The sequence below is a fragment of the Lepidothrix coronata genome, unplaced genomic scaffold, assembly GCF_001604755.1.
Source record: "Lepidothrix coronata isolate B3197 unplaced genomic scaffold, Lepidothrix_coronata-1.0 Scaffold176, whole genome shotgun sequence".
NCBI lineage: Eukaryota > Metazoa > Chordata > Aves > Passeriformes > Pipridae > Lepidothrix > Lepidothrix coronata.
The window spans coordinates 1,659,706-1,674,733 of NW_016690356.1; the positions used below are offsets into that span (position 1 = coordinate 1,659,706).

General features: G+C 48.4%; 1 protein-coding gene across 1 annotated transcript in view; it reads left to right on the forward strand.

The window, feature by feature from the left end:
* The window catches only part of IGDCC3 (immunoglobulin superfamily DCC subclass member 3), a 98,626-nt gene that overhangs the window by 50,565 nt on the left and 33,033 nt on the right, over window positions 1–15,028 (forward strand). Inside the window, exons 3-4 of the mRNA XM_017830267.1 lie at window positions 8,853–8,997; window positions 11,686–11,816. Of these exons, the coding sequence (XP_017685756.1) occupies window positions 8,853–8,997; window positions 11,686–11,816 (276 nt within the window). The remainder of the gene's footprint in view (window positions 1–8,852; window positions 8,998–11,685; window positions 11,817–15,028) is intronic.

Consider the following 15,028-nt stretch of genomic DNA (forward strand, 5'->3'; position numbering starts at 1 on the left):
TGAGCGCTCACTGAGCTCCCTTGCCCAGGCAAAGCTCTGACCGTGGCAGGGCTGACCCTGCTGCAGCAGAAGGGAAAATGAAGAGTGAATTACTGGCACTGGGGCTGTTTGCTGTCGGCCCGATAAAAATGGCACCTTGCCCAAGTCTTCTATAAATCACAGGTTCCATTCGGAAAGGAGTTTTCTGTGGTAATTAATGAGCCAGTATAAAGACATTAAATGGAGAATGTGTAGTGATAGAAAGGCTTGTCATTCACTGAGCCATCTTCCCCCATGTGAATAACCACGAGGGAACAAAGGCCAAACTCCTTATAGACTGAAGTGCACTATCTCTGATAGCTGGGAATGAAGTAATTCTCTGAAAATAACAAAGGCGCAATGAAATACATTAGTAAACTAATTACAAGAGAGCTGGTAAAAACAGATGCTGAAAATTTAAAGCTATTACTGGAATGATTGCTGGCAGAAAAATGGGGGCTGACAACAAAAAATTAAAAAATGCATCTCATTTAAAATTCATTAGCCTGTAAATCAGGACAGCTCCCTGTCTGAGAGCGAGGCTGATGGCATTTCCGTGGGCAGACGTGATGAAAAGCTTCCTTGCCTTCACCTTTTTTTCTGGATTCCACTGGTGCCTCCGGAGATGCCGAAACAAAGTGCGCGCTCGTTGGTGAGCACAGAAAAGCAGGGAAGCCGCTGGCTTTGCTCAGGGAGGTCTGAGCAGGGATGGTTCTACCCAGAGGCGTTGCGAGGGCTGCGGTGGAGCAGGATAACGCCTCGTGCTTGGTTGGCTCGCTGCCTCTCCGAGCTGATAAAAAGCAGGATTGCTCGTCCAGGCTCGCTATCGGAAGGAGTTGGCTGCAAACAAAGTGGTCCAGGGCCAAAACCAGCTGTGTGGGAGCTTCCTCTTGTACAGTCTCCATCAATATTTGGGAGAGAGATGGAAAACATCGTTATTGTGCAACAAATCAAAATGGTAACTATGTAATTTGTCTTAATTGTGTGTGTCGGAGTAGGAAAAACACGAGGAGCTCTGGATGGGAATCTGGCAGGAGAGACCTGCCTGCTGGCAGTGTGCTGCATGCTTTGCTCTGCCCTCACCGAGCCAGCCTCTCCCAGAGGCTTGCGGACAGCTTGCCCTTCATTTTCTCATTATTTCAGGGGTCTACAGGGGCACTTGAGTGGGATAAATCATCAGCATTTTGCAAAGAGCGAACATGTGCTTCGGAGGAAAGTCCTGAAGAAGCTGTTGCTGTGGATGCAACAGGATGGAGGATCTTCTTGTGATGCTGGAGGGGGGGGAGCCTTGTGTGATGCTGGGGTTTCTTAAAAAGTCACCCCACAAAACCAGAGGAGCCCTTTGTGGTGGCTTGCACCTCTGGGCAGGTGTCACAGCAACCAGTGTTGCCCAGCCAGGATCAGCCTCGGTGCTGGAGCACTGTGCTGTTGACAGATAACTTCCTCCTGCACTGCAGAATCATGTGCAGCCTGCCCTGGCAAATTAAGAGTTGTTTATGACATTTAATACTCCCCCTTCCCTCCAGCAGCAGGGCGGCAGGACCACAGGTTTGCCTTCACAAATGGTCGCCTCAGGATACACTAAATGCTGTCACGAGCCAGGGAGCAATTTCGTCTTGAAAAATTACTGCAATAGAGCTCCCTGATAAAGGTCTCTCCCAGCAATGCCTCCCTCTTCACCAGAAACTTCTTCTCTCCCTGAAACCAATTTGAGAGCGCTAAAGGGGCTGTTTATTAGTCAATTCCCCTGCAAAACAAGAGGGTGCTGGAAGATGAATAACTACCCTGGGCTGCCTGTCGTGCTGCTTTGCGTAGCAGGTGACACAGTGGGATCCTGCTGCCTGCTCTGAGCGTGGAGGGAAGTGGTAAATTTGATCCATGGGATTGCCAAGATCCATCTTTCAAAGTGGTTTATAAGGAGCAGCGTTGCCTCGTGTGTAAAGTGCACCATTGGTACTCCAGGGATGATGTTGGATTTGGGTTGTGACCATGGGTGTCATTTTTTGCCTGCCTCTAAAGTGACCAGTAGGTTTATTGGAAATGTCTGAGGATGCCCTGGTGGCTCCCATCGAGGGCGTTAGTGCCAATGCACGGGAACTCACTGCTCTTACTTCCAGGCTGGGATGATTTCTGGCTGCAGCCACATTGCAGGAGGTCTTGGATCTGAGCAGGCAACATTTGGGCAGTGCTGCTGCATGAGGGAGAGCGTGGTGAAGGCTAGATGCTCTCAGGGGTTTGTTCTGGCATTGGCAGCTCTGTCCCCCCAGGTCATGACAACAATTGTGATAGGGTGTCGGATATTGGGGACACTCCCTGGCATGCTATACTGGGACAGTGTGGGCACAGTCTCTCTCCAGCAGAGCAGCATTTTATGAGTTTTATAGAAATTGTGAGGTTTTTCAGTATAAAGCAGCCTTTGGAGTGTATAGCTCCTGTTCTTTTCCATGCATGATGCAGAGGCTGCATTTATCCAGACAAAAATCTTTCCCACTCATGGCAGAGTACCCCTGCATCAGCAACTGATGGTACTGTAGTTATTTTTCCAATAAGTGAGCTATAATCAATACCATGAATATGCTAAATGTTCTTTGGGACTGGGAGATGGGCTTGGAGGTGTGTGATTGTGCAGGAGAGGCTGGGTGTGCTGGTGATGTGGAGCACGTTCAATGGAGCCTCAGGAAGAGGAGTGGAGCTGCAGCACAGCCATTCAAAAATTTTCCAGGTCCCACAACAAGTCCCTGCAGGGACTTTTCCAGGGAGAACCCATTGTCCTCCTCCCAGCCCTGGTCCTTTGCTTGTGTAGGGCAGGTAGAGCAACCAGGGACCCCTGAGGATGTTTCCTCCGACCCCTGCTCTGTATGCAGTGGAGATGTGTTCATTACTTTCACAGGATATTTATCATCTCCACACAGAAGCAGCCCCCACAGGGCTCTGTACTTTTTTCTGTTTTTCAAAGCAACAAAACTAACAGTAAATCATGGGTCAGCAGTGTCCATCGGGGCTGTTCATTGCTGTGAGGTGGGGAGGTGACCTGGGCTGGATTTGGCTCACAGACATCTCACATGTTATGCAAAAAATTGAGAAGCCACAGTCCCAGATCAGGCAGCAATTTGCCTCCTGGTGGACTTGAATCATAAGGTAGTAGATTTTTTTTTCCACTCTCCTCTTGTAAAATATCTGTTGCACGTTCCCTTCTGTGGGCAGCTGCTGTGTCCCACTGCAAGGCATTATCTTGGTTGTCTCTCTTTCATCCCTGTCCCAGGGGCATAGGACAAGGGAAAACAACAGGCCAGGTGGAGACAGACTTTGTTCCTCAACCAGAGAAGTCCACCTGATGTGATATCTTCTCAACCTTGTTTAAATTATTCCACTCAACTTGGATTGCATGAGAAAACTAGAGACATGAGGATACAAAATGCAGAGAGGGCAGAGAGCCTGGGTCATCCTCCATCCCTGCTCTGAGTGATCCTGTCAGCTCCAGGGGGAGAAAACAACAGCCAAAGCAAAAGAGGAATGAGCGTTTGTTTGCAAATATTCCAAATAAAAAGTGTGCAAGACTGACCTTCTTTCCCTGTTCATCTGTACACAGAGCGAGGTTGGGTTGTCCTCCCTCTCTCATCTCACTGTGTATTTTGGTTCCTCTTAAATGAGCTGCATTCCTCCAAAAGGTTTTCCTTGCTTCAAACTCTCCTGAGTCTTGCAGCCCATTTTCTTTTGAGATCTGAGGCCCAGCGTGGACAATAGAGATTTGGGATTTTCCCCTGCTATGATTAGTGGGCAGGGGCAGAGAGGATTTTCTTCTGTGCTGGGAGAGGCACGGCTGCTCTTTAATATTTTCCCTCCTTTTCCAAAGCTGAGAGAAAGGCGATTTTTCTTCCCTTTAGATGTGAGCGGAGGGCCCCGCTCCTGCTACTCCTGGAGAATTAAATAGATAAATGGGCGGCGCTGTTGTTCACGCTTCACTATGCACAAAGCAACTTGCATTCAAAATTGGGCTCATGGCAGTTCAGCAACAACCTCGCACAAAAGCGTCATTAGACACGCAGGGCCGGCTCGCAGGCGCAGAGGCTGCTCTGCAGCTGGAGTAGCCACCGGGCTGGCGTGACGTGGGCTTTTATTTTAGCTTCATAAAAATGCAATTTTTAAAATTTAAAGGAAAAAAAATGTAGAGAAAGAAGATGCGGTGTCTTTTTTCTGAGAGACTTGGGAAGGCGCCGCTGTTGGAAGGCAGGGGGGAGAGGGGAGAGGATGGGATTTGTGGTGTCTATACGCCCCCCATCTTTTGTGCTGGCTCTTTCTTGCAGGAGAATCCTCCATTTCCAGAGTGTGGAAGGGACAAATGAGGGACCTGTGTTGGCAGAGCCTTCACCTGCTGACTTCTTTGAAAATATTCCCTGGCTGGTTACTAACTTAATGGTGAAGGTCTCCTAAGACAAGAGGGAATGGAAAATTTAATCCCTCTGCTTGCCTTGGTGCTGGTGGCTTGCAGGGAAGACATTTGGGAAGGAGTTAGGTGCTCAGTAAACCTCACAGATCGTGAAGGTTGGTTCTGCTGGAGCTCTCAGCCTGATTTGAGAGTGGTTCAAGTTTAGGTTTAATTGACATGGTAGTCATCTTTTAGAAACAACCCTGACTTCTGGTCACCTGAGGGGAAATTCAATTTTTTAGTAAATAGGGAAATTCAGTATGAAAATCAACAGCTGTCGCCATCACTGGGGTGAAGCCAATCTTGGAAGGGGTCTACTTGCCTGTGGCTTGTTCTCTTGCACTGGGCAAATCATTTGCCTCCCAGATTTTCACTTTCCTCAGCTGTAAAGGAGCTAACAAAGCCTGCCCTTGGCAGGGGCATCTGGAGGCCTAGGTACTGGAGACACATCTCATAAAGCTCTTCTTCCTTATACTGTATTAACTTTGAGGCATTTTAAGGTTTGAATTAAACAGGTTGGTGGCAGAAACGTGAAGAAACGGTCTTCACTTGAGGGCTGCTGTTTGTGGACTGTGTGTCATCCATGGTGGTGAGGATGGTTGGCCGTCCCCAGCGTCCTTCTGTGTCAGAACCGACCTGGGTCTCTGTTTCCCCATAAGTAATTAAAAGCAAAAGGCAATGTGATTGCAGAACTAGCTGGGCTTCCCAAAAGCTCTCCTAACACCATGCTTGGCACTGAACCTTTCAAGTCTTCCTCCTCTCCTTGTGCCTGCACAATGTTTGCGTTTTAATGATTCTAAAGGCCTGGGATTTGCTTTGACATGCCAAGTTAATGTTTTCTTTTTCTATATCAAATCTGGGTCAATCTCTGGCTTAACACTGATGCTGTACTGAGCAAAAAAGGATTGGCCACTAATGGTTTCAATTTAGTTTTTTATGGAGTAGAGAAAATTTCACTCAATACTTATTTTCATTTTTATTCAGTTGGCCTTTCCACAGGGTCTGTTGGGATGGAGAGAGTGTTTGTGCTTTGATTAGAGCAGACCCCAGAATGAAACCTCTGTGAATATGGATGAGCATAAGAGCTCACCTGCACTGCATCCATAGGATGTGGATGATCCCAAGCATGGAGTTCTCTTTAGGGAATAGCCTCACCTCTGATCCAGTCTCCTCCTAGCTGAGGATCCTATAACATGAGGGAAGAAGGGATGAAGAGTAACTCCTCTACCTCATGTGTCAGTGTGGCTGTAGACAGCTCAATCTGAACCTAGCCTTGGCCAACATCTTTTGGGAGGAGGCTCTCCCATCCCTGCAGTGTAGGAAGGCTGCCAGGACCATTCCTCATCTGCTGTGAGCCCTTTTTTTTTCTCCCTGCCCTGTGCCAATCTCTGTGTACCGTGGCCATATCCAGGTGAGGTGGAAGCAAAAGCACCAAGACACCACGGCTTGGAGTGTCAGTGTGGAGCAATGAGTGTGCTTGTGATTTATGTTGTTTTTATGGCTTGATGACACCTGGAGATGGCAGAGGGAAGTTTGATGGGAACAGGGTGGCATTCACCCCCTCTGATGATGGTAAAAAGGGCCTGGGGCAGCACCAATCCTGCCATTGGCACGTGGATGCTGTTGTGCCAGATAGCGGAGACCGCGGGCAGATGGATTAGAGAGAGCCTCCCCTCTTAGGAGCTCGCGGGTGAACATTGTGATTGCATGTATTTATTTTTAAAATTATTATGGCCATTAGCATAGAAATGAGCTGCAGCTCCCTGGCTGCTGGCCAACCCCACTCGGGCTGGCGCAGCTCCTCTCCATGGCAGCTGGAACAATAGTGCCCGGCGGATAACAGAGGTGTCCTGGCTCTCGCTGAGGAAAGACAAGTGACAAACAGGAGCAAAGCACTCTGCTCCATGAGTTTGTTACAATCAGTTGGGAGGTGTATAAAAACCTCACCTGGGTCGGCAGAGACTTAGCCCCTCCAAGCAATGCCCTGTAAAGCAGTTGAGCTCCTATCCCTCTCCTTCCACCCGGTGATTTATTCCCAGGCTGAAAACACCAGCTGATCACTTAGGTGGAAGTTTTGTTGCTGTTTTACAAGGGATACTCCAAAAGTCTTTTGTTTCTGCAACTGTAAATAAACACGTAAGCCTGTTTTAAAAATAGCATTTTGTAGCTCGGTGCATGAATTTTTAATGCATCTTCTGCAAACCAGCTGGTCTTGGCAAGGGTCACAGTGTTTCCTAGGCATTTAACATAAAACTGTGCTTCAAAGCCACATTATAGGGTCGTTGAAGAGTAATATTTTACTTAACATCCTCATAACTGAATTATTTATAACTTGCCATGTTTTATTCATGATAAATATTAATACTGGTGTCTTTAAGAGTAGAGGTTATTGCTGCAGTTTTACCTATAAGAGGTGATATTATTGAAATAAAGGAACGGCGGTGAATTCTGTAGCCAGCAGAGCGAAGTCTGTGCCGGGGCTGTTCTCATTCACACCTCCCTCTTCTTATCAACCCTGTCAGCCACTGAAAAACCTCAGCACTGAGCATCTGTACATTTGAAAGGAATTTTCCTGCAGGCATTTGAATCCCTCTTTTTTTTTTCTTTATTAAAGAGCTTTGGGTCATTCTCATTAATTCTTGGATTCATTTTTTGGTGAGGGTTCATATGCTTTGGCTGCAAGACGCTCACCCTGGCCTGGGTCTCCCTGCAGGCTTCCTTGAGCTCTCCTGCTGCAAGCACCCCTGGATCCCCCATTTTTTGAAGCATCCCTTGCCACCTTGGAAGAGGGATCACCTGGTATGGGAGACCCCCGCAGCAGCCTTTGGGCTCCTTCCCACATGGCTGAGTGCTCTGGGACATGATCAGTCTCATTTCAAGGCTAAATTTATGTGAATTGGGTAAATTGCCATTGCACCATTGGGCTCCATCTTTTACCAGAGAGGATAATTGCATTAGCTTTCATCCTGGGAAAGGGAAATACAATTTTCTCTGATCTTTCGCCTTGTGCTGGTGTGTTCCCATCTGGCCGGAGCATCGCGCAGCCACCCCTGATCCTGCTTCCATTGGTGCATCCCAATGTGGGGCTGGCTGCCCATCCCACCCTCATGGCTACAAACCCATCCCAACCCTATGGCCGTGCGGGACCAGGTCTTTGCTCCGTGTTGCTCCATCAGCTTAACAAATCTGCCGTCAGAGGGTGGAGAGCGGTGGTTGCGGGAGCAGCGCAGGTTAATGCAACACATATTTAATGTATGATTGCTAATGGCCATCTCCCATCTGCCTGAGCCCAACTGCAGTTTGCAGATGAATGATTAAGCTGCCCTGACACACAGGCAGCTTGTACCTTAGCAGAGCTACAGTCATTACACTTGATGCATGTAAAAGGGGACGAGGCTTTCTTGATTGGGAGAAGGGTGTCATCGGGCTGGGGTGGTGAAGCAGAATCTCTCTTGGACTTTATTTTCTAGGATAATGTGAGAGATCTCCCCATGGATGCAGCACTTTAAATGAATCATGAGCTAAAGAACCACTGGGATGTTTATTAGCTTCGAATATGTTTATTGCGGAGTCAACAGGCAGCACCTTCCAATTAATTAATAGTAATAATTATGGTATTATTTATGTAGCTCTAACAGCGTGCCAGAGTCTTTCCACATGATGGTTACAGCTGTGGCTGTGCTGGAGCAGGCTGGTCTGTATTTATCCTGCGTGGTGGGGTGTGTCATTTGCTGTTGGGTGGTCCCAACCCCAGAAGCCTCGCTTTGCTGAGCTCTTGGCAGCTGCTCTCTCTGTCAGCTGAACCCTGTTGCTCCACATCGAAGGGATGTGGCTGTTCCTTCTGCAGTGCTGGAAGGCAGAGCATGCAATGAACGGGAGCACGTGCAAAGAGAGATGGAAATCAAGGGCTGTAGGTTTTACCAGGGTGTTGGAGAGCTCTCCTGGTCAAGGTATTTAAACAAAGTGAGTTCAGGAATCAAGCTGTGCACATCCGAAGGATATTTACAATGTACCTAAGACACTGGCAGCAACATAAAGAATCTACGTCTCTTTTCTGATGTAGGTCCAAAACCTGCTCAAGCTGTTGAGAATGACCTCTGATGCGTGCCAGTGCAGTGGCTGTGTATCTTGCTGGTTCCATAGACCACACTGAGGACCATGTGGGTCATGGAGCATGGCCTCCTGTTCTGGTTGTGCAGAGGCAGGCAGATATCAAGAACTTGCCACTAGTCCTGTTTGTCCATGCAGAAGGTTAAGCTGCAAACCAGCCTTCTGCTCTTGCATTACAATCCCATTTGCTAGCTCTGGGAAATTAGGGTGTTTCTAGGTCATGTGAAGTTGTTGACATCTTCTAGTTGTGGATCTCTCTTCACATGTGAATAATTTTGTCTCTCTTTTTGCCTTCCAGCGATGTCCGACTTCCACATCCACCCTCAGAACGCAGTGGTGGAGGAAGGTGGTGTAGCAAGATTCCAGTGCCAGATCCATGGCTTGCCTGAGCCGGTCATCCTATGGCATAAGAACAGCATGCCAGTCAACACAGACAACGAAAGGTAGGACATGTCCAAGTCATGTGCTGCTGACCTTTCTCCAGGTGCAAGAGAGTGGCCAGGCCTGCTATTGCTTTCACAGTTGTGCTCAGAGACAACTAACCTGGGCTGAGGGTCTTGGCCAGTGTTTCTGCCGTGGAAGACTCTTTCCCTTAATGTTGTTGCTTTTCTGGGCTCGCTCTGACTAAACACCATGCAGAAGTACTGACATCTCCCAGGAGAGGTAGATAAAGCCCATTAGCTGATTTTGAAGATCTTGCACTGATCCTCCATGATCAACCCTCCTTCAGATTTGTTTTCCAGCTTGAAGAACCTGCCCAGCAGTCCTCAAAGAGCTGAGTAGCTTTGGCATCCATCATCCCTCCGTGGCTCATTCTGAGCCAGATCCATGACTTAGGACCTTCCACGTACTGAACTCTTGCAAGTGCTGAATTACACTGTGGCTATTAGACTTTCCTTCCCAGGTGGACTCCCTTGTGTGTGGCAACTGCAGAGAGCATTCCATGGAACCATGGGCTGCCATATCCAAAGCAGTTCTCCTAAAGAGAAACTCCAGCTGCCTCCCTTCCCAGCCTAGACCCGGAGCAGCACGTCGCCACTTCCTGTGTTTGACAGGCTCTCCCTTCGCGTCGGAAACATCCCTCATCAGGGTTTGATCCTCGGAGCGGCGTGGGACAGGTGGCAGGAAACGCGTGCTCTGTGCCGGCAGCCTCCAGGAATCCCAGCTGGAGCTCGGGAGCCGCACACCCGATGGCGGGAGACAATCGGTCACCGCACACCTCGATCGCGGATTGACGCCCGTGCCTTGGGAACAGGAGAAACCAGGAAGCTGTAAATACTTTCCTGAAAGCCCCTATTCTTAAAAATGTCAGTTCTGCAGCCGAACGTGTTTGGGTTCTTTGGAGGCAGGAGAAAACACGAGGGCTGGAACAATGCCTGACCTTTTCAGCGTGGCGGTGAACTTACAGTAGAAGGACCCAAGAGGCCCAAATCTGCTGTGGAAAACTGCAACTGTCAGGTTTTGTTTTTCCTTGCGTTTTTCATCTGAGTTTTTTTTAGCCCAGCACAGGGTTGATTTGTTAAGCTTGATCTCCTCTGAAGGATTCTTACTCATACAGGTGCTGAGCTGGGGATGTGGTAGAGCAGGATGACTGATCCGAGGTGGCATCAGCAGAAGTAAGGGTCAGAGAACGGGGCCTGATGCCTTGTGGCATCCTGATGAGATGTAGCAGGACAGATGAAGTCCTCCATGCATCATTGATCCTTTGCATTTGATCTCAGGGACACAGGTGTGGAGATGGTCAGAGATGTGGCAGGGCCTTGAACGTGACTAGGACTTCTTTTCTCCAAGGCTGAGTAACCCCAAGGCTGAGGAGCTCCAAGACCAAGAATTCAAGACTTTTCTCCAACCCAGAGAGCTCCAAGCTGATCTCATCCCTGCTGGTTCTCCTCCAGGACAGAGACCTTGCCCAGGCCCTGGGGCTCATGGGCTAGGAGCAGTTTTGCTACATTCGTGTCCTGATTTTGAACAGATTTGGCTTTTTGAAGGAGTAAAGTTACTGGGGAGGTCTTTTATTGTCAGCTCAGTAGATTAATCTCTGACACCAGAGCCTGGGTGATGAGAGTTGCTTCTCTAACTGAATTGGATTTCTGCATTAATCACGCCTGGTGCATTTCTGCGTATAAAGTGTATATAAATTTGTATGCCGAGTCTTGCACTCGGAGGCTTTGAAGGCAGGATAATAGCTTTGGAATTGAATCTTCTAATGCTGTGGGCAGATTGTTAACAAAAACGAGGGCTTCTTGTGGTATAATTCATCCAAAACAATGGGCATTTTAAAGTCCCAGAGAGATTGCAATCAACTTCGGGCCGTGTAAAACTGATTGCTGTCACACCGCCACCGACACGGAGCCGCACGTTTGGAACCCGGCACGGGGAGCAGGTTATAGGCACTTAACCATATGCTGATATGGAAAAGATATTCTGCATCTTCCAGACGGAAATGGATTATTAACTCATCACGGTGTAATGGCTTACTACCAGCCAATTTAAACACGTGGTTGCCAAGCAACCTGTAATGTATGTGTACATGTATGTGTGTATGCACGCGTGATTTAAATGTACCCGTGTTTTAAAGATATGAAATATTTATTGATGTTTACATTTGCCCCCTCAGTGTTTATTTTAAACACGCCTTTTAATGCCTGTGAGGTTTCAAGGTCATGTGGATTTGAGAGCTGGACCTGGAGTGGGGAGTGTGGAGCACAGACTTCTGATGCTTGTCCATGGTCTCTGTGCTGCAGCTGATGAGTGATAATTCCCACGTCATGATAAATCCCGTGTCACCTGTGTTCATGTGAAAATGCACTGCCAGAGCTTTTCCACAGGTTAAATAGGAAGCATTTACTTTGTAGCCTCCCAGCAAAAGTCATCATTTCTCAAGGATGCAGCAGGAGATAAAGAAAGGGAACATACCCCCCCTTAAAGAAGACCAGAGGCTCATGTATCTATAAAAGTACTGATGGAGTGACAGGCGTGGGTTTGGCCTGCGGGGGCCACATCCCTTGGTGTGTTGGCACCTCCGCACTGGGATGTGGGAGCCAGCCTGCCTCAGCTGGATGGGTGTGCAGCCTGCTGTCACATTGTGCCCTGCTTTGCAAGCTTTTGTTTCTGCTTTTCTCCTCCCACAGGTACACACTGCTTCCCAAGGGGGTTCTCCAGATAACGGGACTGAGAGCAGAAGACAGTGGGATATTTCACTGCGTTGCCACCAATATCGCTAATGTGAAGTTCAGCCGGGAGGCCCGACTCACCGTGTCAGGTTAGTACCAGCTACACTGTCCTGGCTGCCTCTCTCTCTTCTTTCCGCTGCTGCTCTGAACCAGGACAGTTTGGGAGAGCTTCAGGCTGACAGCACTGAGAGGCATTCCTCTGTCCAGTCGTAACACCTCCTGTGTTCTGGATTGTTATTAGTTCCTGCCAGATCAGTCCATTTGATAGCAGATAAATCTGTCTCTTTGCCTGTAAATTAGTGCCAGTTTCTGGATAGAAGGAGGACAGTGAGAAAATTGAGTTACAGCAGCTTTACATTAAATAAATTCTTTTGGAAATATGGACGATTCATCATTTCCTTATGAGACCTGCCCACTCTGGAAGTAATTGCAGCACGCAGCGTGATCAATTCTTTATCTAATAAGGGAATTGTAGGCTATTAGCATTGCATGGACTGAAGCAGGCTAACCTTCCTTTGGAAGATGAGAAGGAGAAACCCTGAGCACCCCAGGCTGAGTTTTGACTTGGTTCTTTATCCGCATCTGAAGTCAGTGAATGAAATAGGTTTTCACCTCAGAAAGCTTCAGCTGAGGAAATACTGGTGCCTTATGGTCTCCTCCCCGCAAAAAAGGCCAAAATCACATACTTAGTGTTTGGCTTCTTGCTGCCCAAGGTGGGGTGTGACGATCAAGCAGCCAGGAGTGAATGACACCTTTGTGCCCTGTTAGAAATGCCTTTCATCTGTTCAACATCCTTGTATGAAAACAGGACAGCTTCCTTCTCCTGGATGTCAGGGCACTTGGGGGTTACCTTCAGGGAAGATAAAAGTGCGAAAGAAGTAGTCACTGCAAATTGTGGCTGTGTCCTGCTGGCAGGGTGAACTCTGAGATACAGGACTCCAAGTCAGAACCCCCCTAAGATTCTGGGTACCCACTGTGCTCCCCTGTGACAACAGTGGTGACACATCCGTGGCTCTCCAGTGGGAGACATTCCAAATTCCTTGTGGAAATGTAGATTATATCTTTGGAGATAAGAGGCAAGGGAAATCTGCACAGGGCTGGTTGGGTGTGTGCTTCTCTTTGAGCTTTTTTTATGTGCAGCAAAAGGTCTTTCCCTCGAGCTGCAATCCTCCTGTCCGTCAGATATACATAATTGCTGATACCCAGGCTTGTCAGTCTACAGTCACATCTTACAGCTCCCCATCACCCTCCAAAACGCTGCCTGGCCAGTGGTTCTGGAGCAAGACTTAACACCTCTACTGAGTGTCAGATGAGCCTCTGCCAGCAGTGAAAAAGCTGCACGTGTGAAATGGGGTGAAGCTGAGGGAAGAGTGATGCTGTGTGTATCAACTCTGACGGGCAAAGAAAGCAGGTTAACTGGTTCTGAAAGACCTGGGAGCTTTTGGTGCCTGTTACTTATCTGTTTTCTTGATCTATTTGAACAGTAGCCACGTGGAGGGAAAAAAGAACAGTAAATTATCGACGTGGTGAAGTTCTTTGTGTCAGTTTACTGGCCTGAGTTATTATTTTTCGCAGGGCAGAAAGCACTAGTTGTTCTCATCTGACCATCCCTCATTTCAGATGGATATTTTCCAGGTTTCCTGTCTGTGAAACATTTGTGGTTTTTTTCTCTTCCTTAAAGCAGTTGGATGATGGATACAGGCACCATGTATAAGTGTCTGTTGAAGGGTTTGGATCATGCTTCAATGCCTGCATGTCAGCAGAGCTGCTGTAATGGGACATTTGCATGAAAAACCCGTTGCAGTGGGTTAAACCTCCATGGAAAAGGTTTGTGCTCTGTGGTGTTTGCTAAGAGCACGCAAATATCTGTTAGACCAGGGCAGCAGGTATGTGTTAGCACGTGAACCCCAGGCTTTGGCACAGCAGCAGAGGCTGTGGTGAACCACAGAGGTGGCACACACGTTGTTTCACTGGTGTGGGTGTTGTGTCAGTAAATACTGAGCTAATGTAAGGGGTGCTGTGCACATGGAGTTTGGCATGGTGGGATAAACCAGTATTCTTGCAAATCTTTGTGTCACCTCCCACTTGTGTCACGGGGTGAAGGGAATGGTTCTCTCTGCTCTTCATCACGGCAGGAGGGCTCCCTCTTTTCCTAACAGGGCAGAAACTTCAGCCATTGCTTTGCCCAGAGAGAAGCACTAAGTCTGCCTGCCTGGGGTTTCCAACCAAGCCCTGATTGGGGAGAGAGGAGGGAGAGGATGAAGATGGGCTCTGGAAGGCTGTGTGCCCTGCAGGGCACTGCCACACCTTGGCTGGAGAGGAAGAGAAGAGTGGCTGCCTGTGGGGGATGAAGGAGCCTGCTCAAAGTGCTTTCCCTCCTCTCCCTGGTTGCAGGGCTGCCGGCAGCGAGCGGTGCGGGGATGTCTTCCAGTCCTGCTGATTGATTATTTTCAAGTGCCTGCTTAGCAGAGCTGCTCCCGAGGGGCTGCCTGCCTCTCTGTGCTGACACCTTCCCAGTGTGAGCTGCATCTCTCTCTGCTGCTGTCCTTTTGATCAAGATCTGGCAGACGATGCTCCCGTCCCTGCTGGAGTGCCTGTCACTGCTGGCGGAGCCGGGGACCTCCCAGTCCTCACCTCGACTACTGCTGGTGGAGTCCCTGGGGACCACGGGCATCATTAGAGCCTTTTTCCCTTTCAGAATAAATCCCCCCTGCGCTGCCCTGACCCCTGTTGTGCTCCAGCAGCGCTCCCCTGCCACGAGTCCCTCGTTTTGTCACTCCTTCCTCCCCAACCCTGCATCAAAGGGCTGTTCTGGTTGTAGAAGGAAACCTCCTCCTTGATGGTGTGGCATGGTCAGCCCCTGTGCATGGTGCTGATGTCTGACTGCAGCATCCCTACTGGATCACTGTCCCATCTGCCCCTGGAGCTGGCACTGTCATGGGCATTGGGCTCAGCAGCAAAGCTACGGAATCATTCCATCGCCTTTGCAGGAGAAGGTGAGCAGCAGTGCCACTTCCAGAGCTGGTTTGCCCAGACTCAGGGAGCTGAGCCCACACCCCAAAACCTGAATATCTGCTTAGGACTCAGAGTATAAATCAGAGTGAGATTATTAAAACACTTTATTGTCAGAATAGTGTGTTTTATAAATTCTTCTTTGATCTCAGCTCCCATTTGCTGATATTCTTGGGTGACCTTGGACAATTCATTTCATTTCTCTGTGTTTTGAAATATTGAAATCGCTATATAATACGCTGATAATACCGTATTATTCTAAGCGTGAACATTTAGTATTGTGATTTAG